General features: G+C 50.1%; 1 protein-coding gene across 1 annotated transcript in view; it reads right to left on the reverse strand.

The window, feature by feature from the left end:
* Nucleotides 1–7,037: 7,037 nt before the first annotated feature.
* Nucleotides 7,038–27,390, reverse strand: part of ST8SIA2 (ST8 alpha-N-acetyl-neuraminide alpha-2,8-sialyltransferase 2) — a 68,200-nt gene continuing 47,847 nt past the window's right edge. The window contains exons 4-6 of the mRNA XM_055556121.1: nt 26,473–26,730; nt 22,689–22,982; nt 7,038–7,499 (exon numbers count right to left, since the gene is read on the reverse strand). Coding sequence (XP_055412096.1) covers nt 7,214–7,499; nt 22,689–22,982; nt 26,473–26,730 — 838 coding nt within the window. The 3' untranslated portion in view covers nt 7,038–7,213. The remainder of the gene's footprint in view (nt 7,500–22,688; nt 22,983–26,472; nt 26,731–27,390) is intronic.

Raw genomic sequence — 27,390 nt, forward strand, 5'->3', positions numbered from 1 at the left:
CAGAGCTCAGCTGAAGGGTTTATGCTGGCCATCCACCCGGGGGACCACAGGGACTAAGTGTCACCAGGAGAATTCAGAGCTACTCTGTGCCTCCTCAGAGGGCCAGGAAAGCGGTCACATTGTAGTCTGTTGCCAGCACCCCAAGAAGAGACATTCGCCGTAACCCTGGAGGGTGGCCACTTCCGTTTCCCAGGGCACAAGAAACTGCTATGGAGAACAAGTGCCCACTGAACACTTTAGAAGGGTAGGCAGGCAATAAACAAGGGAGCAAATAGCAAATACATCAGGGTTTCCCAACCCTGGCTGTGCGCCAGAAGTTTTTTTTTTTTAATACTGAGCCCCTCATTCATTTCTAGAGATACTGATTAAAATTGTCCCCACCATGGCCTTGGCAAGGGCGTCTTTTATGAATTTTCTCCAGGGTTGCATGCATTGTGCTAAGTTGTTTCAGTCGTGTCTGACTCTTTGTGACCCCATGGACTGTAGCCTGCCAAAGTCCCCTGTCCATGGGATTCTCCAGGCAAGAATACTGGAGTGGTTATTGCCATTTCCTCTTCTGGGGGAATCTTCCCAACCCAGGGATAGAACCCGGTCTCTTTTGTCTCCTGCATTGGCAGGCAGGTTCTTTACCCCTAGCGCCACCTGGGAAGCCCTTGCCCAGGGTTGAGAACTACAAAATAAGTGAGATGATTCAGATGGTTTATAAGGACTGCTTAGCAGGACAATGTGTGTGTAATAGAGAGTGATTGACTCAGAGACCAGGGATGGACGCTCTGGGAGGTAACATTCAATTTGAGACTTGAAAGACGAGGTAGAGGCATCCTGCAAGGATCTGGAGAAGCAGCTTTGCAGGCAGAGGACACAGAATGTGCAAAGGTCCTGAGGCTGGAATGAGTGTGGCGTGGCAGGTTCTAGGAGAAGCAGAAAAGCCTGTGTGGCTGGAATGTAGTGAGCCAGAGGGGAGAGGAGCATTCAAGACTACATGAGCAATGAAAAGATGCTTTGAATTTTCTCCCCAGGGTGAAGGAAAGCCACTGACAGGTTTAAGCAGGGCAATTGTGTGAGCAGAATTCTGAAACTCAGAGCTGCATGCATTTCATTTGCTCCCACCTACCCCCACCGGACTTCTCTCTCTGCCCCATCCTTTATCTGCATTTTCACGATGACTCCTGCAAGGAGCTAGTTAGATGTAGTTAGATATCTTCTCCATTTTACAGCTGAGAAGGCACCAGTGTCGAGTGGCTCATCATGTTCCCCGGGCTCTTGAACTGGATCCTCTGGTACCCGTCCCAGAGCTCTTGCCCAGAGATACTCCTGAGCATGAGGACCTGTCACAGTCGCTACACGGAGTTACACGTGCTCCAACCCTGGCCATCAGGATGAGAAAGCGCAATATTGGCTTTCCTTGAGTGAAGCAGATCGCCCCCAAATGGTCTTCTCTGCAACAGCCAGCTTCCTTTCAAAAGCTGCTGAGTCAGCCATCCCATCTCAAAGGCAGCCCAGCAGCTCCAGTGTGACAACCTTGGTTTAGAAAATGATGGTGCTTTGAACTAAAACGAAGAGGTGTTTTGCAGCATCAATCTCACCCCGACTCACCTGGAATCTGCACTCCTCATTGGCTGGGCCTGCCCTGCCTGCTCCACACGGGACACGGTGCTGTCTCCCCGGAGCCTGGCTGCTAGCTCCTCATAATCTATTACTTCCCAAAGGTCTGGCTGTGGACAGCTCGTGCTGGATCAGTTTTTGAGAAACATGTTTAATATTTAACGCTGGATTCATCTTCATGGCTACAGTATTTGGGGTTTTCTTGACACACTTCTTGGAACCCCTTGGGAACCCCATTTCCCACCCCAGGTTCCAGGGGGACATGGGATGGATTGGCTGGGGAAGTGGCAAGAAAGACCAAGAAAGGCCACCAAGGGCCTTCAATGTCCTTGTTGGGTGGTTCTGTAGAACTTTGCCTACAGATCTGGATGATCTGAGGTTTGGCGAGCTCGATGCACTGTATGTAGAAACTGGCCCCACCACCTAAGGATGGAAATAAGACTCCTACCCTCATCATGAGGCTCAAGGGCAACGAAAACATTGCTTCTCTACAGTAACCATGGAAACCTCCCATTGCTGTGGATGCCCTGGTCCCACCACCAGAACAGCTCCTTGTTCAAGGGCATTGAGGGCCCCTCTGCCACCTCGATCCATTGCTCCAGGCCAGGCCTCAGGTTTCCAAAAAGAGCTGTAATTTGGCTCTGCAAGGTTCATCTTGATTTTGGTGGGTACCAAGGGAAAGAGCCCCGGAGAGGAGAAAAGAAAAGGATGGGGATAAAGATGGGAGGAGGTGGGGACACCCAGCAGTGCTGACGAGAGCCGGGCGGGCTGCGGCAGGCGGTCAGTGTCACTGGGGATGCGGTGAGGGTATTCAGGAGGCAGCACGCACGTCTGCAGCCCCATCTGACTGGCATCATTCACTCCCCTTCCTGTTCTATTCATTCTGGAAGAGGAGCCTGAATTAGACATGAAGAGATTTATCAAACAGCAGCCCCCTTGGAGCTGGTAGTCTCTTTTGCCATCTGGACGGACAGTTTCTACCCTGTGACAAGCAGCGGGAATGATTTATGAGGTCCCACAGCTCCACCCCCTGGGCCTGGTAAAACCTGAAGGGCTCTTATCCTCTCCAAAACAGAGCGAGATTTCACCTGTGCTGCTGGGCACACAAGCGGCGGTTCACACTGAGGGTCGCCTGCCTCTCTGACTGATGCCCAGACTCATGAGAGCCAGGACTGTGCCTCAGATTGGTTTTCAGTTTACAGTGACTCAGCTGCACTGATTAACAGAAAAAGCCCTGAAGTGGGAACCAGAAGACCTGGATGCAAATTCTTTTGGTGACCTATGTGGCTTCATGTGGTTTTTGCCTCAGTCTTATGATCTACACAGTGGGGATAATGATTTCTCTATCTTCTCAACTCACTGATTCTTTGGAGGTTCCTGTGGCATCATATGAGGCAAAATGATTTTCTTAATTATACAGCCCTTGATAGGCATTAAGGATTTAATCCAACAAACATTTATTGAGCAACTGCTGTGTGCTATGCACCACCCCCAGTGCCATGATGGACATAGATGAATAAAACACGGTCCCTGCCCTTGGCGAGCTTACAATCTAAGAACAGTCATAAGACAGGTGCACAATAACTATAATACAAGGCAGAATATGGTAAGTGCCGTGAGAAAGGTACAAATAAAGTGCTACGGTGGTTCAGCCGATGGAGAGATCCCAGTGGTTGGTCGATCGGGGGAGCTTCATGGAAGATGTGGTTTCTGCATGGGCCTTGAAGGAAGCAGAAGAGAGTGTTCCAGGGGATGGGAACAGCAAGACCAAAGGCACAGAGACAGGAAGACTGGGCACATTTTTGAGGAATGACGACTATTCTAGATGGACAAGTGCAGGGTGTAAAGGAAGGATGGGGCCTTATTGGATGGCCTGTAATGTCAGGACAAAGACTTGCACATCATTTTAAAAGTTTGTGAATGGCTGGAGATTAAAAAGATAAATCTCTATGGATGTTTAGGATAGATGGAGAATGTGCAAGCAGGCCCAGAGGAAGTGGCGAGAGGAGACCGATGTTGAAATTGCCGGAGCAACTAGAAGGCAAGGATGGTGCAAGAGCAACAAGGGGATGCGTGGAGAAGAAACCAAGATGACTTCAGGGTTTCAGAACTGGGTGGAAGTGATAGATTTGGCTTCAGATGTTGAGTTTCTGGAGCCACCAGAGCAGATGGGATGAATGACCAGTGAGCCCTGTACAATCAAGCCTGGAGCTCTAGGGAGGTGCTGAGCTGCAGGAAGTGGAGGATGACTTCACAGGAAGGCGGGGGGTGCTAACAGAGCATGCAGGGCTGCGATGAAAGGGGCCCGAGGAGAGGACGCCGCGGTGCAGAAGGTCTGAGTGTGGGCCATGGAGGAGAGAGGGATACAACAGTCAGGTCTACCATGGCTACTCTCTAGATTAAGGTGAGGGTGTCAATAAATACGTCATAAATACATAAATAAATAAATACATAAATAAACACTGAAGGGGCAATGGGAAAGGGGAGGAAAATCATGAGAATGTGGCCTCTGGGCACCTTGGGGACAGGGAACGTCCAGGAGTCAGTGTGGAGCTGAGCAATGCAGAGAGCTTGGTGATGAGAAGGGGCTTTTGACCTGAAGTCTCTGGTCCCAGGAGCATGGAGGCCAAGAGGGTGTTGAGAGGAAAGGTGGCACCAGCACCAGAGAGGCCCTCCCGGGCCTGGGGATGAAGGGATGAGGCCATGGGGGTCAGGATGGGTGGGTGGGTGCCTGTTGATGGACAGAGAGCACAAAGCGGGTAGAGTGGCTAAGGACCAGCGAGGGGATGGATGTTCCCTCAGAAATGGGAGGAAGACAGTGAAAGGGGAGGAAAGAGGTCAAGAGATCCGGAGTAGACACTGCATTTCAGATGGCTCCATCTCTGCAGCAAAGGAGGAGGCTGAGAGTGGGGCTCAGTTGGGGGCTTGAGGAGAATGCAGAAGGGCTGAGGGGCTTCAGGGTGGGTGAGGACGAGGGGACTGGGGATGACTGAGGGTCAGGGGGAGGTCGGCTGACTGCATCTGCTCCTGGAGGCCTGTGGCCACTGCCGTTACAAGGCAGCGGATCAGGGTACCGGGTACCAGGTACAGACTGGGACTCCTTGGGGTGGCCCCAGGCTAGCCGGGCTGGGTCAGACGCTACCGTGGACTCTCAGGCAAACTGAGCTGTAAGTAGGAGGAGAAGACGGCTGCCTCCTGATCGTGGAGGGTGGCTGCGGAGGGGAAACCAAGGCCTTGGAGCTCCTGCCATCACGTAGCTGCTTTGGCAGCACAGGCCGTGCAGGTTGGCAGTGCTGACATGTGGGCTGTCCTGGGTCCCCAGCACTCTCTAGAGAGAGCCCAGAGGCAGATGGTCCCTGCCCCCTCAACTCTGTTAGTTTCAGTTTAAGGAACCAAGACCGAGAAGAGACAGAAAGAAAGCCATGTTTTAAAAAGAGCTCTGGCCCTTTGATTCCCCTGCAGGGAGGGGCACTGACAGGTACATGGACGCAGGGCTGACTCCGGACCTGACATGAGGCTCCTCTCTGCACTCGCCACTGGAACCTCCTGGAACCCAAGGCCTTGGCTAATCCCGAGCCTAGAAATTCTGCCTGTTTCCCTGGATGCTGGAGGCTTCAACAAGGGAATGTCTTCCAGGGCCTCTGAGATCCTCGGGGTGAAAGGCCCCTTGGAGAAGTGTAAAATACGAGACGTTAATTTCCACTTCTTGTGAGAAGTCCAAACCACTCTGTTCCCACAGAGGCTGTGAGGGCTGTTGCTTTTTAAAATACTTACTTTACAATGCAAATCCCAAATCTCAGACTTCAAGTGTCAACAAGAACAGCAACAAGGTAGGTAACACAGAAACGGATGTGGTTCGGAGCTGGAGCGTCCGCCTATGGGGTTAAGAGGTTCTGAGCATCCTTCCACCACCCCCACTGGCTTCCCATCAGGCATTCATTTCGAGCAAATGTCCTGCTCTGAATCATCATTGATTATGTCTGGCCTCCTAGGCTTGGAAACAGATCTTGATCCCTTTTCTTAACTCCCTTCACCTTCAAGACAATGTTGTTGTTTTTAAACTTATCTTTCGAATAGATTTTAAAACACTTATTTATCAGGCAAGAGAATGAGCTAACAAATGAAGCTGGCTAACGCTCATCTACACGTGACCTGTGATTCGAGCCCCACGTTATCCGCATGGAGCCCAGGTTTCCCCACGGAGATTATATCCAGTATTAGGATACTGCATTTGGATACTTGGGTTTAAAAAAAAAAAGTCTGAACTCTTCATCTTCATAGGGTTTGTGTCAAATTCTAAAATCACTGCCTCTGTGAAAACAGGGAGGTGGGGATGGACGTTGAACCCTCTCCCCGGAGGGCTGAAAACCTCAGTGTTGGAGCTCAGTGCTGGCTAGTGTGACCATCAGGATAAGAAAGCGACAAGAAAGTGACGCTGACACAGCAGTCTAGCTGCAGAGGCCCCGCAGCACAGGGCAGAAAGCAAACGCGGTGGCTGCAGGCAAACGAGTGCCACGCTTACCATTCTTCCCGGCCTCGCATTCTGGGGCTCCTGAGGCAACCAGAAAGGCAATTTTAAAAGCATGACATTTATCTTTGCCGTGCCCTTTCAAGCTTTTGCGGCGGCTTCCCTGGTGGCCGAAGGGAACAGGACTGTCCCTCTGGGGACATTCTAACAGGGCAAGGAAGGAGGCTAACCCTGAGGATGAAAGCCCAGGCTCCCTTCCTCCATGATGGACTCAAGTTGCTTTAAAGAACCACCACCACACTTGGGACCCTCTTTTGCCTTATTCTGGGCCAGAGCACCAACTCTCTTGGTAGGAAGTTGTGATTTTTCAAAAACACGCTTTGGGACACCCTAGCAATTGGGTGTCATCTGCCTGCTCTGTGCCAGGTTCCTGGGGGTTCTTGCAAAGCTGGACTATGACCTGTCCACCGCATCTTCTCCAGCCTTCTCCCCAGATCTATGGAGGCCAGTCTGGGACAGGTGGGTCAACCATGGTTCATCCCGTGGGCAGTTCAACTCTAAGTTCACGGACCCAAGTGCTCAGCTCTGACTTGGCCTCTGCTCCTCGGGGACCATGTGCTCCTTTGCTGGGCTGAACATTCCAACCTCCCTCTTCTCTAAGAACAGCACCGTGTTAGACATGGGTCCAGTTGTCCCCTCTGGGTCTTGGCTCGCCCAGAATCCACATTTCTCAGAGGCTCGAGGCAGCTGTCCACAGGTGGCTCTCCAATCACCCATGAGCCCAAAGACCTCTCCAATCCAGGAGGCAGCATGCCATCCCAACTCGTGGGACTGGTTCTTTTCACGTCGAGTCCTTCTGCCCCCAAAGATGCACTGAGTCTCAATCTGGTCCAGGTGGGTTCTCCACACCTTCTTCTTGTGGCTTATCTGCCTAATGCTAGATGAACACCACACAGTTATAAATACTCAGGTCAATATATATATGCAGGAATAGATATATATATTCTGGTCACTGTTTTACACTTGAACAAAGAAAACCACTAGCCTGCTTGTTCTAGAGTCTGTGCCGCCCCGACTCCCATCTGCCTGTGGTGTAGCTGGCAGCAAATGTGAGCCACTGAGTCCCACCGGGCGCCCACCTTACGTGGCCCCGTCGCACTGGCCGACAGTCAGTTTCAAAGCCCCCTGCTCGTGGAGGCTCTTCAGGGCCTTGAACTCCAGGGGCATGGTGTGGGGGCTGGCCTGGGAGGTGTAGCCATACTTGAGGCTGTCGTAATAGTGGTACTTGACAGGATTCTGGTTCTGATCTAGCGGAAAGGGCCAGAAGCCATAGAGGTAGATCTGGTTGCAGAAACGCGTGGCCAGGGTGTACATCAAGAGGCCCGTGGTGGGTCTTTTGATGTGAACTTTGTTAGTCAGCCAGTATCTGGAGGAAAAAAGTGGAAAAAAAAGAAACACACAAAAAATGAACATGAGTTTATGAATTATCCTTTCCAGGAAGGAGGAGACTTTTATCTTGCTCCACAGCCTGCCTCTTGCCACTCCAGCAACTGTAGATACCAATCGAGTGGCTGATTCCAAGGTCCTTTCACAGAGGACTGACAGCCACCATTTAAATTAATATTTTAATTGGAGGATAATTACGATATTGTGGTGGTTTTTGCCATATATCAACATGAATCGGCCACAGGTATGCATGTGTTCCCCCCATTCTGAAACCCCTCTCCCCTCCCTCCCCATCCCATCCTTCTGGGTTTGGGTGCCCTGCTTTATGCATCCAACTTGCACGGGTCCTCTGTTTTACATATGGTAATATACGTGTTTCAGTGCGATTCTCTCAAATCATTCCACCCTCTCCTCCCACAGAGTCCAAAAGTCTGCTCTTTACATCTGTGTCTTTGCTGCCATGTATGTAAGATTGTTAGTACTATCTTTCTAAATGCCACATATATATGTGCTAATATATAGGATTTGTCTTTCTCTTTCTGATTTACTTCACTCTGTATAATAGGCTCTAGGTTCATCCACCTCATTAGAACTAACTCAAATGTGTTCCTTTTTATAGCTGAGTAACATTCCATTGTGTATATGTACCACAACTTCCTTATCCATCCATCTGCCAATGGACATCTAGGTTCCTTCCATGCCCTAGCTAATGTAAATAGTGACAGCCATCATTTATCAAGTACTGGAACTGCCCTTAGGCTCTGTGCTTTCATATATGTGATTGGATGTAAAGAACACAAGCCTGTGAATACATGCAGATGCAGACACGAGGTTCAGAGATGGAAGTGGCTTGCCCAAGGTCACCGAGGTAGAAAGGAAAGGACCTTGCCTCGAGCTCAGTGCATAGCAATGCGTGTGTGCTCAGTCGTGTCCGACTCTTTGCGAGCCCATGGACTGTAGCCTGCCAGGCTCCTCTGTCCGTGGGATTTTCCCTGCAAGAATCCTGGAGAGGGCTGCCGTTTCCTGCTCCAGGGGATCTTCCTGATCCAGGGACTGAACCCCAGTGTCTTGTGTCTCCTTTATTGGCAGCCAGATTCTTTACCACTGAGCCACCAGGGAAGCCCAGGCCTGTTGAAATCTAAAGCAGGGGCTGGCAAACCCTTTCTATAAAGGGCCAGGTGGCGGCCACACTCCTGGCCTCTGCTGTCATAGCACTAAAAGCAGCCACAGACAACGCACACAGGTGTGGCCAATCTTGGCGCTCTGGCCAGCTCTGATAAGGGGCCGCCTCTTGTGTGATCCCACTGCCTAGCGCCATGCCTGGGCTTGGCAGGGGTTGACCTCCTTGCCTCCTAAGCATCATCAGATTTCCTTCCCATCCCTGCCCACCAGCCCCATGACCCTCTGATGTGGGCTGCCCATCTCTGTGCACATGTGGCTTCCCTGGAGGGCTGGAGGCTGGGGGAAGGCAGCAGCAAATAGTGGCCTGCCCTATGCGGCTGGGTCCCACAAAGATAGGGCTGGGTCCCACAAAGGAGTCTGACAGGAGTGTTAGAGGAGACAAGGGCAGGGTGGGGAAGAATGCTTGTTCTTGTCTAGTCTCTAAGTCGTGCCCGACTCTTTGCAATTCCATGGACTGTAGCCCACCGGGCTCCTCTGTTCATGGGATTTTTCAGGCAAGAATACTGGGGTGGGTTGCCATTTCCTTCTCCAGGGGATCCTCCTGACCCAGGGATCGAACCCACGTCTCCTGTACAGGGAAGAGTGGAGCCTTAGGCTAAGGGCTTCCTGTGAGTGAGGCACTGAGCTTCCTCCATACATAGAGGGCCTCAGTTTACCTGCACAAGAAAACAGAAAGGAAGAAACCACCTCCATTGCACCGACTAAGCGACAGAGGTTGAAAGGGGGTTTCAGCGACAGTTCTGTCAACAGCCACCTGTGTGTCCTTGAGCAAGTCGCTTCTCCCTGCTGAACCCACTTTTCACGTTTATACAATGACGGGGCACAGGCCGAGGGACCACCAAGACAGCCTCCAGGGGCTTCCCAGGCGGCTCAGAGGTAAAGAACCCACCTGCCAGTGCAGGAGACGCAGGTTCTATCCCTGGGCTGGGAAGACCCCCTGGAGAAGGAAATGGCAACCCACTCCAGTGTTCTTGCCTGGAGAATCCCATGGACAGAGGAGCCTGGTGGGCTACAGTCCACGGGGTCACAAAGAGTCAGACACGACTGAGCGACTAACAACAACAAAGACAGCCTCCAAGTTCCATATAATCCAGAAGTGGGAAAACAGCCACTCTCGTCATCACTTTTGTTTCCCATCATGGTTTTTCTCCTGCTTGGATTTAGAATGAGAGTGTGGTGCAACCTCTTTCTCTCTAGTAAAACCTTCCACTTACCCTATGCTGAGCCCCTTTATTTTTTTGATTTAAAAATATTTTTTGGCCACATCGCATGGCATGCCAGATCTTCCTGATCAGGTATCAGACCCGTGTCCCCTGCACTGGAAGTGTGGAGTCTTAATTATTGGATGGTCAGGGATGTCCTGAGGCCCTGTAAGTGTACTGTGTGTGCTCAATGGCACTGAGCTGAGCTTGGGGGGACCCTGTGGGGTGAAGGCAGGGAGAGTGCAAGGAGGAGAAGAATCCACAAGAGAGCAGCTGGTCCCTGCTAAATGCTTATCTACGTCGGCTTAACTACCTCTAGCAACAGGCAGCTCATCCCCTCCTGAGCTAGTCCATTGCACTTTCAGCTTTAATTCAACGCTTCTCACCCTAGGCTGCCCACTGGAATCGCCTGCAGCTTTAAGAGGACCGAGGCCTGGCTCCCACCATCCAGGTACAGCCTGGAAACTGAGATTTTTAAAACCTCCGCCAGTAAATTCAACTGTACAGCCAAGGCTAAGAAGCCCTGCTCTAACTGGCAGGCAGTTCTGCCACAAGGACCTAAGAAGGAGACTTGTTTAGAGAAAAGAGAGGGGTAAAAGTAAGCATGAGGCGTAGTCACAGAGCTTTAAAGACAACTGGGCCTAGGGACCTCATCCAGCTTAGCAACCTGGCAAGGGGATATAACTGAACGAGCTGGGACACGTGTGGAGGGAAAACTGGCACTGGCCTCTGTGTTGCCAAGGCAACAGGGAGCAGCATGGTCTGTAGCATCTAATAGGGTGCCTGGTTTTACGGCTGTCCTGTGTGGTGGTGTCAAATTTTCTAATTTTTTCAAAGCTATCCGAAATCTGGATTTTCAAGCAAATTCTCCAAATTTTTAAATGTTGGCAACTAATTTAAAACATTTAAAAAAAAAATCACATGGGTCCCTCTTGAGTGAGTTAATAGACCACATCTGTGAGTAATCCACGGGTCTCCTGGATCGAACTCGTTTCCATCTCTCAATTTACAGAGGAAAAAATGAGAATCCAGGGTGACCTGCCTGAGAAGAGGCAAACTTCTCACGCAGCTGGTCACATAGAGCTCGGATAAATGCGGCTTCCCGCCTCCTGTGTCCTGGGCTGTTTGCGCTCCATGGTGATTCTGCGGGGGAGGGTGTCGGGGCTGAGATGAGCTAGCTGCAGCCGCTGTTGATGGTATCCAGAGACACACAACCACAGGCTGTGTCCCCACATGGGAGCATCTCACAGATTGCTCACTTTCTGAGATATTCAAGCCTAACAACAGCCACATGCCATATTCGGGATTTGTGGTTTGTTTATTTTCTGATCGCAAGGCTTTAGTGGGGTAAGACCTTTAGAAATTCCTTTTTTTTTTTTTTTCTGGCCATTGATGCTTTGCCCAGAGAGGGGATGCGAAGAATGAAATCAGTGGGGAAATGTCCAAGTAGCTCCTAGGTGGGTCTGAGGTTACCCAGACCTGTGCTGTGCCCTCTTTATAGATACGCCTGTCCCCTACCTGTCCTCTGGGTGAACTCTCCCTGCCGCCCCCAAACTAAGCTCATGAATCACGTCTTCCTGGAAACGCTCCCTTTGTTCCCCTCTCTTCTCCTCTGCTCAAACTGAGTTAGTGATTCCCCCGTTATTACCATGAGTTTTATTTCTATGTTTCCTATTGTGCTTCTCAACCCGGGCTGATCCTTCATGACTGTCTGGGTTGGACTCCCACTACACTGTGATCTCCCCACGCCTTACCCTCCTTTGTGGGTGATCAGAGGCCCCTGGCTCGGTGTGTGCTGCAGCCAAGGCACCCTGGCAGAGACAGCATCACTCAACCAGTTCTCCGTGGGCTCGCCTATGTCTCTCAGCATGCCTTGTCAAACAGCTGGGGTCACGTGACCAGTTCTGGCCAATGGGCTGCAGCTGGAAATGCCCCCTGCTGGACTAAAGGTTCCTCCAGTGCTTTTTTTTCCTGCCTTGGATACCCTCCATGACTCCTGGAAAGATGTCAGCCTAAGATAGAAGAATCCTAAGTCCTTGAATCGCTGGTTGGAAGAGAGCCCCCGCCAACCCACATCACACTTTGTGAGGATGGGAAACTTCCGTTGAGCGAAATCACAAGGGCTCCGGGGATTGTTATTGTAGCATAAACTAGAATCGATTATCCTGGTTTCCACGGTGCTCGGCAAGTGCTGGACTTAAATGGCATTGCAAAAGAGCAAGTGGTAGTAAAGGAGGGGGGTGGCTAGCAGTGCACGAAGCTTTGTGAGTCTGACCGGCTGGGACAGGAAGAGAAATGCCCAGCCTCTCAGATCTGCTGCACAGGATCGCTCAGCGAAAGGTATTAGGAGCAAAAGAGGCTCCAGAGTGAACTGAGCTCAGCGGCGGGAGGGACCCTCTCATTTCCGATTCTGCCTCTCTGGGTAAACAAGAACTCCCGAGCGAGGTCTGACAGGGACATGGGGCCACTGTCTAACGAGCAGCTTGTTCTAGAAGCTGGTGGAGTTATGCAGGAACAAATCACTCTCCATTTCCTTTATCTCTCCTCAGCTGCCCTGGCCAATTTAGAGACAGTGTGCGTGGCCGACTTGTAGACGATTTCTTTTCCTTAGGATAACAGCTGGGTGTTGAAACACAAACTAATTAATTTTGCCTTCCCAAATGAGGTTAGCTGGGTGTATCCGGGATGCTGCACTGACAAGGCACCTTTAAATATACCAGTCTGGAGGTTTTAATTAGAAGACAAAGTAATCTCCAAGAAGGCAGTAATTATTTTTCAAAGCGGTTACCCCAATTGCCAAGACGATTAAGCGTCATGTTTTACGAGCGTGGACGGCAATAAATGAGGAGGGCCAAAAATCATTGCCAACGTGCCTTTTTTGTCTTTCTCCCTGAATTCCCGTGCTCAGTACATGGCAAGCACGGTGGTTGCCACTTTCAGAAAAAGTGGCCAAGAGGGCTTTCTCTAAGCTGAAAGCACTTCGTGGGATATGGCTCATATCATCTCTAAGGAGCAGCAATGTGTCACAGGTGGTCACTGAGGGACTCTTGGTGATGCTTTGCACAGATCAGCAGCAAAGCCAGGAGCAGGGCTCTCAGACAGCCTGGTCTCTCGTCATTTACATCGGCAGCCAGCAGTGGTCCAGGGACCCCACAGCTCATCACTGTCCTTTCCTTGGGAGCACGTGAGAGCTCTGGCGTCTTGGGGGGATCTCAGGATGTGGCTTTCCAGCTTTGTGGAAGTGGAGATTGGAGGTTTGTTTCAGAGGTTGGGGTAAACCTGCAGAGCTGGGCAAACCCTGGGGATTCTTGAGGTCGATGCCTGGTTCCCAGGCTTCCATGCTTACCCAAGTTGGTGCTCTCAGTGAGCCAGGCTAGCCTCAAGTCTGACCATGCCACCAACAGACCCCCCTTGACTCCTGGGGTCCACAGGAGGACATCCAACACCCTCAGCCAGACTTGTGAAGTCCTTGAGATCTGGGCTTGAAATCCCTCCCACCATCTGGCGTGCACAGCCACACTATTACCAGGGACTTCCGGCTTCTTCCAGGACACCACTACCTCCTACTTCTCTTGGCTGGCAACTCCTTCTTACAGTCTCAGCTTCAATGCCACTTCCTGCAGGAAGACTTCCAGGACCTGCCTGGATGCTTCTGTGTCCTGTGTGCTGTTCTTTTCCTATCCTAGCACCAACCAGGCTATAATGACTTGTTTACTTGTCTTTCTCCTCCCCTACAATTTAAATTTCTATGACAAGTGGGTTGACTTTCTGCTTCCACATTACCCCAGATCCAAGTATAGCTCATCTACAAAGTGGGTGCTTCACAATCTTTATTTAATGAAGCAATGAGTCAAGATGAGCAAGTAGAGGCTAGGGTCTGCCTTTGGGGGAACTGGCAGGAGAGGTGAAGGAGTCCAGCCTTACCCTAAACCCTTCTAGGCAGACACTGAATCCTCACGTGTGAAAGGTAGGCTTACAGCATCCTAGACAGTATGTTGCCCAAAGAAAGAAGGAAAAACAAGATGCTGGTTACTTAAGGGATTCCTCCTGCTACATACGGGTCGGGGAGCTCCCTGCTCAGGGAGTCAAAAGACAGCCACTCTGGCACAGATATTGCATCTGTCCTAGGGACCATGCAAGGACCTGGCAAAACCATTTCTTGGGGGTTTAAACCTTTTGGCTAGGGCTTTCCTGGTGGCTCAGTGGTAAAGAATCAGCCTGCCAATGCAGGAGATACGGGCTTGATTACTGTTCCGGGAAGATCTCACATGCCTTGGAGCAACTATACCCGTGTGCCACAACTACTGAGCCTGTGCTCTAGAGCCCCATGAGCCGTGACTACTGAGCCCATATGCTGCAACTATTGAAGCCCGTGCAGTCTGGAGCCCGTGCTCGGCCACAGTGCGATGAGAAGCCCATGCACCACAGCTTGGGCATAGCCCCACCCGCTGCAACTACAGAAAAGCCCATGCAGCAAGAAAGACCCAGCACAACAAAAAACAAAACAAAAAACACCTTCAGGCTAGATTCTAGAATCTAAACTGCTGCTGCTGCTGCTGCTAAGTCGCTTCAGTCGTGTCCGACTCTGTGCAACCCCATAGACGGCAGCCCACCAGGCTCCCCTGTCCCTGGGATTCTCCAGGCAAGAACACTGAAGTGGGTTGCCATTTCCTTCTCCAGTGCATGAAAGTGAAAAGTGAAAGTGAAGTTGCTCAGTCGTGTCCGACCCTCAGCGACCCCATGGACTGCAGCCCACCAAGCTCCTCTGTCCATGGGATTTTCCAGGCAAGAGTACTGGAGTGGGGTGCCATCGTCTTCTCCAAGAATCTAAACTGATGCCACTCCAAACAGAAAATATATATTTATATATTTAACCTCACTCATAATGGAAGGAATCCAATTTCACACAACAATCAGATGTCATTTTTTTCATCAGATTGGCAGAGATAGCAGGTATTAATAATATGTCATGTTGGCGAGGTTAAGGGAAAACAGGTATTTTCAATAATCATATATGGGAGTGTAAATTGGTACCTACCTCTAGGTTGGGCAATTTGGCAATCTCCAGGAAAACTAACAATATGTGTCTCAAAAACCATCTCTTTGTAGCAATGGCACATCTAAAAAGCAAGCCTACATACATATGTGTGTAGATGTCAGACTCAGATGATCTCTGTAATAATGATTATACCAGCAGAAGATTGGAAAAGCCTGTGATGCCCACTGATGCCTTCTGCTTACAGAAATTATGGTCCAGATATGGTGGACTGTTAGGCAGTTGTGAAGAGAATGAAGTGGTGCATGTCGATATGGAATAATTTTCAGAATTTAGCAAATGCAGTACTTAAAACATGCTCCCTAAGGTGTGAAAGTGGATATCTCTGGAAGGTTACACATAGAAAAACCAGTTTAACAGGCTGTCTCTGTGGAGAAGGGCTCATTTTTCACTTGAAATCCTTCTGTACTATTTGACTTTCTCTTTGGACTATGTACACTGCTATTAAAAAAAAATGGAGACAATCCATTAAAAATGACCAAATGTCATCTGTGCTTTAACACCCCAGTCCTTCCTCCCTTTCTTTAGGTGACACCACCATGAGCTTCCCTGGTGGCTCAGCTGGTAAAGAAACTGCCTGTAATGCAGGAGACCCAGGTTTGATCGCTGGGTTGGGAAGATCCACAGAAGGAAACGGCAACTCACTCCAGTATTCTTTCCTGGGGAAGTCCCATGGACAGAGAAGCCTGGCGGGCTACAGTCCAGACAGGGATGGTAAAGAGTTGGTATACGACTTAGCGACTAAACCTCCACCATGGAACACACTTTCACATTCTGTATCCGTGTTTGCTGGAGGAGACTGGGCAAACCACTACCACATGCCTTGAGGCCAAAGAAAGCAAAACATAAAACAGAAACAGTATTGTAACAAATTCAATACTTTTAAAATGGTCCACATCAAAAAAAAAATCTTTAAAAAAATCTATTAAAAAAAAACAAAACTCGTATGTTGAAGTCATATCTCCCAGTACTTCAGAATGTGACCTTTGGAGATAAAAGTCTTTACAGAGATAACCAAGTTAGAGTGAGGTTATGAGACTGAGTTCTAATCTAATCCAACTGATGTCCTTAAAGCTGGAGACAGACACACAGGGAGGATGATGAGGACGGCCATCTATAAGCCACAGAGAGACACGTGGAACAGATTCTTCCCTCAAAGCCCCCAGAAGAATTTCTAGCCTCCAAACTGTAGGGCAACACATTTCTGTTCTTTAGGTCACCTGCCCTGTGGTGCTGTTATAGGACCCCTTGCAAACTAACACACTCACTGTATAATATGGATTTCCCTTTCCACAGCCCAGGAAGGGGCGTGCCTTGCACCCTGGACATCTCCAGGAATGCGGAATTCATCCGTTCCTAAGAGGCAACCATCATTTCAGATGATCGTATTTGATGGAATGTTCTTCCCAGTGTCCATAGGAAACTGGACTCATTCTAGATCAGGGGTCCCCAACCTCCAGGTCACAGACTGGTACCTCCTGTCAGATCAGTGGCAGCCTTAGATTAAAGTGCACAATTAATGTAATGTTCTAGAATAAAACCATCCCCTATACCGGCCCATGAAAAAAGTTGTTTTACATGAAATTGTTCCCTGGTGCCAAAAAGGTTGGGCTTCCCAGGTAGTGCTATTGGTAAATAACTAGCCTGCCAATGCAGGTAGACATAAGATACGTGGGTTTGATCCCTGGGTCGGGAAGATCTCCTGGAGGAGGGCATAACAACCTACTCCAGTATTCTTGCCTGGAGAATCCCATGGACAGAGGAACCTGGCGGGTTACAGTCCCTAAGGTCACACAGAGTCGGACCGGACTGAAGTGACTTAGCACGCATGCACATCAAAAAAGGTTGGGGACTGCTGCTATAGATTCTTTCCCAGAACTCATTCTACGCCTGCAGCCTCATGGCCCAAATCAGTGACTCTTTCAAGGAAGGAGGCTCATTGAATGATTTTTGTGTTTCCCCAGCACAGGCCTGGAACCCTCAAGGTGTCTGTAAGTATTTGCTGAATGAAGAAAGACTGCTGCCATGCTCTTTGGAGACTTCTCTTTCCAAATCCTTTCAACTTCTGAATTTCTTTGCCACTGTGGCCCCTCTCCAGCCTGGTACCCAAAACTGAATGAGGTTCTCTGAGTGGGATTTGACCAAGGCGTAACTGAACTCCCTGACTCTCAAAGATGTAATCAGTCCATCCATCTCTAAGGATGTGTACTGTTAAGATCACGTTATCCCTTTGAGTGACCACACTTCTGCCGATGGTTGGTACTGCTGATCCCTCTGTACCCATACAATCGTTTGGAACCCAAGTAGAGAGTCTTGAATTCATTCATTCATATGAAATGTCTTCCTCTTGGATTGGCTCATTGTTTCAGCCTGACAAGGGCTTCCCTCATGGCTCAGATGGTAAAGAATTTTCCTGAGATGTGGGAGACACAAGTTCGATCTCTGGGTTGGGAAGACCCCCTGGAGAAGGGAATGGCTACCCACTCCAGTGTTCTTGCCTGGAGATTTTCACTGGCAGAGGAACCTGGTGGGCTATAGTCCATGGGGTTGCAAAGAGTCGGACATGACTGAGTGACTAACACTTTCACTTCAGCCTGACAAGAGAAATTTGGATTCAACGCTGAGGACCCAAATATTGGGAATTCCCCCAAAGTCACACCACCTGTGAATTTGTGAATCAGACCACTGATGCCTTCATGTGTGTCTGGGCTGTTGTTTAGTTGCTGGGTCTTGTCTGACTCTTTGCAACCCCATGGACTGCAGCCCGCCAGCTCCTTTGTCCATGGAATTCTCCAGGCAATACCAGAGTGGGTGGGTTTCCATGCCCTCCTCTAGGGGATCTTCCTGACCCAGGGATTGAACCTGCATCTCCTACGTCTCCCACATTGGCAGGCGGATTCTTTACCACTGAACCACCTGGGAAGCCCCTGCCTTCATGTAAGTCACAGGTAAAAAAATGGGGCCAGTTGGCAGGACAGGAGGCTGGTAGTCAATCAGTGACCCTGGGCTATCAGTGGTCAACAGAGATCAGTCTGTCTGTCAGGGACATGGGAACAGGGTGGCGGTGGGAGGAGCAGAGAACTTTGAAACCTCTATTGTGGATTCTGATCCCCCTCCTGCCCATCTGAGTGAGCTCGGGTGATTCTCTTAGCATTCCTGAGCCTGTTTCCTTATGAGTAAAATGGGTCTGGAAACAGACTCTATCTCATACATTTGTTCCAAGGTGTGCTGACCTTCCCGTTTGTTCTGCCTGGTGGGGAAGCTGCCCTGTGTTTGGGACAGTGGTGCTGTGCACATGGAGTCTTGATACGCTGCTCCGCACTGTGGTTTGCCAAGACCACCTGTGCAGTGCAGCAGCTCCCAGCCCCCTGAACTCATAGTGCGCCCCAATACAGAAGTGGGTGGGTGTGAATTTCTGCTGCATCTGGGACACTGCATTAAAGTGAGCCAGCGTGGTTCAGGGCAGGGTTGTGACTCTCACTGGCTGGGTGACCTCATACAAGTCACAAAACTTGTCTGGGCATCGGGTTCCTCATTTGTAAAACAGAGGCACGGGGTGTCTCAGAGTCAATTCCCACTCGACAGTCCCATCAGCAAGCACAGGGATGCCAATTTCCTCACACTTGTTATTTTCCACTGCTTTGATAACAGCCATCCTAGTGGGTGCGAAGTGGCAATGCATTGTGGTTTTGACTTATATTTGCCTAGTGATTAGTGATGTTGAGCACCTTTTCATGTGCTTATTGGTCCCTTGTATATCTTCTTTGGAGAAATGTCTATTCAAATCTTTGGCTGTTGTTGAAGTGGGTTGTTTGGTTTTTTTACTGTTGAGTTATTGGAGTTCTCTATATATTCTGGATGTTAATCCCTTGGTAGATACATGATTTGCAAATATTTTCTCCTCTTCTATGGTTTGTCTTTTAACTCTCTTGATGTGCTGTTTTTTGGCACACACAGAGTTTTAATTTTGACAAAGTCCATTATCTATTGTGTTGTTGTTGTTGCCTGTTCTTTTCAAGTCATAGTTAGGAAACCATTGCCAAACCCAAGATTATAGAGATTCGCATATGTTTTTCTGTGATAGTGAATTTCTTCTAAATGAACTGTACACTTTTAAATGGTTAAAATGGGATACTCTCAAGAAACAAAATAACAAATCTTGGTAAGGATGTGGAGAAACTGGAACTCTTGTACACTGTTGGTAGACTGTAAAATGGTGCTGCCACTGTGGAAAACTACGGAGGGTCCTAAAAAAATGAAAAATAGAACCACCGTATAATCCAAGAATTCCATTTCTGAGTGTATATCCAAGAGAACAGAAAGTAGGTTCTCAAAGAGATATTTGCACACCCATCTTCATAGCAACACTATTGCCCAGAGTCAAGAGGTAAAAACAATCTAAACGTCCATTGATGGATGAAAGGACAAAGCATGACGTCTATACACAATAGAATGCTATCCAGCCTGCAGAACTGAGGGAATTCCAACACACGCTGCAACATGGGTGGACCCTAAGGACATACATTAAACGCAACAGGCCAGTCACGGAGAAGAAGACACTGTACTACTTTACTTATATGAACTATCTTTTAGGGGAATTAATGGGCTCCCCTGGTGGCACAGATGGTAAAGAATCTGCCTGCAATGTAGGAGACACGGGTTCGATCCCAGGGTCGGGAAGATCCCCTAGAGAAGGAAGTGGCTACCCACTCCAGTATTCTTGCCTGGAGAATTCCATGGACAGAATAGCCTGGTGGATACAGTTCATGGGGTCACAAAGAGTCAGACACAATCGAGCAACTTACACATATGAGGTATCTAAAGTAGCCACATTTATAGACACTGAAGTAGAATGGTGGTTACCAGAGCTTGAATTTATGAGGAAAAGGGAACTTGTGTTTAATGTGCACAGAATTTTGGATTTGAAAGATTAAAAAGTTCTGGAGATCTGTTTCACAACAATATGAATATATTGGACACTACTGAAATGTACAGATAAAAATGGTTAAAATGGTAAATTTTATGTGGTGCATATTTTACCGCAATAAATAGTGTTTATCTGGTCCCACCTCATAAACAGGGGTGAGACTGGATTAAAAACCTCATAAATAGATTTTTAATAAGGAAATGAGATTATTCTGCAAACTATAGCCCATCTTGGAACTCTGAGGTGAAGAGCTCCTGACAGGTGAATTTGACTCGGTCCATTGTTCTTTAGAAGCCTTTATCAAATGGAGCCTAAATGTACTTTCCTTTCTGTGGTTTCACTCTCTGATCCTGATTCTACCTCTTGAGCCTACAGAACAAGTCTACTCCCTGGGCCGGTGGTTGGAGGCAGCTGCTGGGATTGCAGCAGCCATGCCTGCCTGCCTGCCTGTCTCCCCTGTGCTGGCACAGGACACCCTATCTAGTGCCGATGACGGGACCTTCTGTCATAGCTACTGCTCCCCAGTGGGTACAGAGAGAAAGTGGGGCTTGCAGGACAAGCCACCTGGTCCAGCTTGTCATACAACTAGGGGAGTAACCAAGCTGGGATGTGAACCTGGGTGTCCCTACCTCCCAAAGCCATGTTTCTGATGCTAGGCCAGATCACCTCTTAGCCAGCTTCCCCCACAGCCTTCTTCTCTATGACCCCCTGGTCTTTTCTGAGGTGCCTCTGTTCTGCGCCCCTTATCAGCCCATTCTTCTTGAAGTAAATGCCAGATAAGCTCCCATCAAGACAGAGGCAAGCTCTTCCTCTCAATACAGACACTGTTCATCTTCTCAATGATCCCTACTGGACACAAACCCTACAAGGCCCAATGTCTCCACAGAGGGAGGGGGTCCTTGGCAGAAATCAGTCCCAAGCCCCTGGAGCCCTCATCCCCCACCTCCTCCGCTTGCTAAAAGGAGAAGCCCTCCCCATTTGTCTCTCCTGGCGTACTTCCTCCTGGGAGTTCCTGCAAAGGAAGACGTGACAATCTCAGGATTAACAGCCTGTTTGTTTAAAGGGTTTATTACTGGCTCTTAATGCTATTTTGACAGGTGAAAGTGAGTCAATTATAGCTGGAAATAGCTCTGGCTGCATCGTTTCTTCCAGGTGGTTGCCCATTCCCAGCCAAGGGACTTTTTCTCTTTACCAAAAGGCAGTTCATCTCCTTCCCTTATATCCTCTGACCTCCAAATCACATAAAGACCTCTTTCTAGGAAGAAATGACGTTCAAGGCACGGAGACTGAACCGATGAGTTGGGGTTGCTGCAACAGCCCCGCTCTGGGAGGGGATGAGCTGAGCTGAAAGTTGCTCAGTTGTGTCTGGCCCTTTGTGACCTCATGGACTGTCGCCTGCTAGGCTCCTCTGTCCATGGAATTCTCTAGGGAAGAATACTGGAGTGGGTTGCCATTCCCTTCTCCAGGGGATCTTCCTGACCTAGAGATTGAACCTGGGCCTCCTGCATTGCAGGATGATTCTTTACTGTCTGAGCCACCAGGGCAGCTCCCTGTAGGGGGGTGAAGTGGGCGCTAAAGGGAGGCTTGACAGGTCAGCCTCCAGGATGAGGGATGTGGCCTAGTGAGCCCTGGTCCATGCAAGTATCACCCTGCTGCATCAGCCACGAGGGTCTCTCACTGCATGTTTCTCTGGGTCTTTCTTGGGGGCAATGCATTTCTGCACTGATACCTACTCTAATGAGACCAGTGTGGGTCACAGGCTCGTGTGCCTCGAGGGGTCACCTTTATGAGAATAGCACGAATCCTTTCTGGGCGGCTCAGAGGGCTTCTCAGGTCACACCAAGTTAGGCTAAGGCCCAAGTGAAGATCATTCCAATATCCCTCGGAAACTGTCTTACGACACCAGAGCAAGACTGTGAACTGCCAGGTGGATGAATCACTAGATGCAGGACCAAGATGGGGGTCAGGACTGTGGTGGGTACATTTGTAACAGACATCTCATACTTAACATGTCCGAGAAAGAGCTCTGTTGCTCAACATGCTGAAACACACACAAACTTCCCCCAAATTCTCCCAGCGCAGAAAACGACACCACCAACCAAGCATCTGCTCTACCTCTAATCTTGACAGTCGCCTTGGATTTTTCTCTTTCTCTCACCCCTTGAGGTCCTTAAACAGAATCCATTGGCAAGTCCTGCTGCGTCTACTCCAAATGGCTTCCCTGGCGGCTCAGACAGCAAAGAATCTGCCTGCAATGAAGGAGACCCAGGCTCTATCCCTGGGTCGGGAAGATGCCCTGGAGAAGGGCATGGCAACCCACTCCAGTATTCTTGCCTGGGAAATCCCACGGGCAGAGAAGCCTGGCAGTCTATAGTCTGTGGATTTTGCAAAAGAGTTGAGCGACTAACACTTAGATACTACTCCAAATGTTCTAGCAAATCTGGCCACACTGTGGCACATTCACGCCCACCATCCCAGTCTAAACCACTGTTAAGTCCCAGCCTGGACTCCTGCAAGAGCTTCCCAACAAATATTTCTACTTCTGTTCCTGCCCCCTTATGGTTCCGTCTCCGCTCAACAGCTGTTGGAGGATCATTCTCCGCACGGCTCTCTGGGCAAGCAATACCCCTCGGTCAACACCGGCATGCCACATGCTGCCCATCTGCCGACCCACTTCTCCAGGACACGAGGCTCAGAGAGGCCAGGCGACTTGCAGAATTAGACAACCAGTGAGTGGAGGCTGCAGACGCAGCTGGGAAAGGAGTACGCCCCCCACCCCTCCCGCACCCCGGGGCCGCTCACCCGCGGACGGCGTGCAGCAGGCGCAGAGAAGGGTATGCGGTACGCACGTTGACGTGGTGCTTCAAGATGAGCTCGTTGACCCACTCGACCCGCTGCTTGCCACCCCTGGCCATGAAGGCGGGGATCCACAGGATGCTGCCGTTGAGGCTGTGCAGCCGCTGCAGCAGCTTCTCCCGCCACGTGGCGTTGACCAAGTCCTCGAAGGCCCGCTGGACGACGGAGGGGTTCATGGTCACCAGGTCAGTCTTGAGCCCCACATCCCGGGCATACTCCTGCACGGGGGCCAGGTTGCACCTGCCGGAGAAAAAGGCGGTAATGTATGATCCTTCGGGGAAAGCTGAGGCACCACTGCGTATCCTTAACTGTATCCATCCTTGACTCTCTTTGCTTCCTCCTCATCCCCAAAGACCCAGGGCATCTTCCTGCAGTTTCTGGTCCCTCTGGCATCCCTGTTCCTTCTTCTCCTGCTATGTATATTTATCAGGTCCTTAGCATATTCGTGGGCTTCCCAGGTGGCTCAGCAGTGGAAGAGTCCTCCTGCCAATGCAGGAGACGCAGGCGATGCAAGTTTGATTCCTGGTTCTGGAAGATCCCCTGGAGGAGGAAATGGCAACCCACTCCGGTATTCTTGACTGGAGAATCCCACAGACATAGGGGCCTGGTGGGCTACAGTCCATGGGGTTGCAAAGAGTCAGACATGACTGACCATGCTCTCTCTAGCACATTCATAGAAACTTGCTGGGCCCAGGAGTGGTACAGTGCCTGCCTTCTGGTGCTCAGGATCTTGGAGAAGAGCCCTCAGCCCACATGGTGACCATGTTACAGGCAAGTGTGACCAGGTCACATCAGGTGACAGAGCGTGGGCTCCAAAGACACACTCCTGGGTTCAGAATTCAGCTCTGATACTTTCTACCTGGGCTCCCCAGGTGGCGCTAGTGGTAAAGAACCTTCCTGCCAATGCAGGAGACATAAGAGATACAGGTTCAGTCCCCAGGTTGGGAAGATCCCCTGGAGGAGGAAACGACAACCTACTCCAGTATTTTTGCCTGGGGAATCCTTTGGATGGAGGAGCCTGGCGGGCTATGGTCCATAAAGTCACCCAGAGTCAGATACGACTGAAGCAACTTAATATGTTCTACCTGTGTGACTCCAGGTAACCTGCTCAGCCTCTCTGTGCTTTCTGAGAGCTTCCCCGCTGGCTGAGGAACAGCCACAACAGCTTCTGTGATGAAGATCACAGCAGGGCCCCCTCCCAGGGATGAAAGCAGTGCCCAGACACCCACAGTACTTAGAAAGCTGCTGGACCACAGGGAGAGCTCAGTACATGTTCAGTTACCAGCATCCTCCCAGGCAGGAGGCGCTTCAGGTGGTCTTCCGGAGGGGGTAACCATGGCGGGAAGTCTAGGAGGATGGAAGAGCAGAAGCCCGTTTGTGGATGAGGCTCCTCAGGAGAGTGTTTCTCCAGCTTGCAAGAGCTGGAGAATCACCTCAGGCACTGGTTAAAAATACAGACTCCCTAGGTCCCTCACCTGGAGATCTGGATTCAGCAGGCGAGTTGAGGAATTGATAGCTATTTTTACAAGCTTTTCAGCTGAGTCTTATAACCGGGCAGCTTAGAAAACATCACACTGCGGCATTTTAGTCCCAGTGAATGTATTCCCGGGGCATAGCAGTGTGGACCTGTGCTGGTACATAGGGGAAGGCTGGTGATCTGGTCTGAGAGGGGCATATTGTGCAGTGGGGATGAGGCTGGAGAGGCAAGCAGGGTGAGATGGCAAAGGGCCTGTGTGTCAGGGGTGCTGGCATCTGGCATCAAATGGGGGTGTGTACACAGCTGGGCCATCTGCCTTTTGTCCCTAAAGATCTCACAAGTCTGCCCCACAGACACACAGATCTGCAAGAGCCAAGGAGTCAAGGTCAAAGGACAGCCACATGTTGCTCCAAGTGGCTCCCTCTTTTCTAAGTGTGTGTAGACCTCTGTGGATGTGGGTCCCAGGAGAGGCAAAGCAGGCTGTAGCCGAGCCTCTCCAAGTGTGGTCCACGCATCGGCACAAGGGCATTAGTCAGGCCTCACCCCAGCCCTGATGACCCTGCCTCTTGATAAGCTCAGATGGTTCATATGCTCGTTGAAGTTCAGAGACAACCAGCCCAAATACCCATTTTACAGATGATGAAACTGAGGCCCAGAAAGGAGAGTGACACACTCTGAGTCAAGTGACAACGGGTAGCAGAGCCAAGACCAGACTCCAGATACCATGCTGCTCATCTCTCTGGGCAAGTGTCCATAACAAACAAACAAAATGCTGACTAGAACCTGCCGTGGCCTCTGAAAATCTTGGGGTCAGGCTGGGTGGAGCAAAGAAAGATCACCATGAAAATCAGGTCACCTCTGTCCTGGTCCCCAGGAGGTGATTGGACCCTCTGCATTTTTAATTTTCTTCCTACCGAGGCCTTCCCTGGTGGCTCAGGTGGTAAACACTCTGCCTGCAATGCAGGAGACCCAGGTTTAATCCCTGGGTCAGGAAGATCCCCTGGAGGAAGGCATGGCAACCCACTCCAGTATTCTTGCCTGGAGAATCCCATGGACAGAGGAGCCTGGTGGGCTACTGTCCATATAGGGTCAAAAAGAGTCGGACACAACTGAGTGACTAATACTTTCACCTACCCTCACCTCTTCTCTGGCTTCTAATCAGACAAACCTGCCACTTCCCTCCCCTTCTCCCCTCCGTCTCCAATCTTTAGACTCGAGGGCTTTGAAAAAAAGAGACTGAGCCACTGGGGACACCAGGCACAGACAGAACTAGGCAAAAGACAGCAAATTAAAACACGGGTGGTTGCTGGGCTGTGGAGGCGCGTCCATCACAGCAGACACAGGAGTCAGTACACCATCTAGTCCCACGTCCTGAGGTCCAGGGAGCTCTGTGCTAAGGCCACTTCCCAAAGCCGAGGACAAGACTCTCTTTGCATCAAGATGGTCCCAATAGAAACGTGAGACGCGGTTCCCCCAGGGCTGGGGTGTGTTTGGGATGAAATTCGAGGCTCTGTGTGCCCTACTTTTGAACAGGGGACAGCAAGGCCTTGTTTCTGAGTCTGTCTGGGTTGGGGGGGGTCAGATGTCAGCGCCAAATGTGTCCTCAGGTGACTGGAAAATGAGAGGTGACACTTTGGAGAGAATAATGGTCAAGTACAAACCCAAGTTTCTCTGTTGCCCCCTCACTGCCCAGGTTTTGTCTAAAGGGTAATAAAGATACTAGTAGAGTACACCTTAAAAGAGTTTTATAAACTTGGACCAAAAACTGGCCAAGAGACTTTTTTTTTACCGACATTTTGTCCTGGGCTCTATCAGCAAATTTTTCTGTAAAAGGCCAGATATTATTTTAGGCTTGTGGGCTGTATGCTCTCTCTGTTTTGATTCTTCAGCTTTGCCCAACTAATCCACTGCTGTGAGAAAGCAGCCATTGAGGAAACGAGAGTGAATGAGCCTGGCTGTTGTTTCAATAAAACTTTATTGATAAAAACAGGCTGTGCGACAGAGTCTGCCTGCTTCTGTTCTAGATCAGTGATTCTCAATCTTGGTTGTACGTCAGAAGCCCTCAGGCTCCCTGGGCTCTGACCCTTCAGATGGATTTAAATGGTCTGGGGGCACAGCCTGGACTTTGGGACTTTTCAAGGCTACCCGAGCAATTCTAATGCACAGTGATCTGAGCCAACCAGCCTTGTTTCAGCCTCTTGGGATAACTGGCAATGCCTGCCACTCTGGGTCCAGAGTACCTATTGCGGTTACCTGATGACAAAGCTGTGGGTGTCAATCTCCTGCCCGCAGCCGCTGTTCAGCAAGACCCCGGAGTTGCCCACGATGGCACACGTCCCAAAGTGCTTGTTTTTCAGTGGAGACGTTCTGGGGAGAAGCTCATAGAGGTTCTGGGACACGTTCATTGTGCTGTCTCGGTCGAAGATGTAATGAATAATGTCTCCAGGTTTCAGGGTCCCCTTGAGGACAGAAATGTCCTTTTCAGCATCCAAGAACTTTAAGATTTGCTTCCTGCAAAAGCCAAACACACATGAGAAAAAAGTCTGCTGTTGCCAGCTGCCTTTTGCCCGCCTGGCTTTTCCTCTCCTCGGTCACCCTGCAGAGCTGCCGCAGACCCGCATCCAGGTGAAGTGAGAGGTCAGATGCCCTCTGAGAACGGGTTCCAGGCAGACTGGCAAAATGGTCCCGAGGCCAATCTGGTGGCTGTGCCCACACTCCGTTTCTAAGAGACAAGACACCCACCCTGGGAAGTGACGTCCTTAGGACTCAATGCGAGTTCATCACGGAGGGACCTGGAAGGAAGGGTGACCCATCGAGCTGGTTTGCCTAGGAAAGCACGGTCTTAGACTGAAAGCTGTGTGCCCCAGGGGCAAACTGTGTCCCTGAATCTTGGGCAAACCCAGACTGTAGTCATCCTATGTCAAACCCCCTTCTCTGAGTGGGATTCGGGGTCACCATCTGACAAGTAGTCCTGAATTAGGAACAGGAGACCGAGATGGCCCTTGTCCCTTCTTCCTCAGAGCCCATCTTTCTCCTGGCAGCCTTGTCTGGGCGCAGCGTGGGTGTGTCAGTACTCCCCCGCGGTGGGCCCGAGCACACGGCCTGAAGTCTGTACGCTGGTCCTTTCTGGGTTGTGTGGTTTATGGCCCTCCTCACCGCTATCTAGCTTGG

The sequence above is a fragment of the Bubalus kerabau genome, chromosome 19 (genome assembly GCF_029407905.1).
Source record: "Bubalus kerabau isolate K-KA32 ecotype Philippines breed swamp buffalo chromosome 19, PCC_UOA_SB_1v2, whole genome shotgun sequence".
NCBI lineage: Eukaryota > Metazoa > Chordata > Mammalia > Artiodactyla > Bovidae > Bubalus > Bubalus kerabau.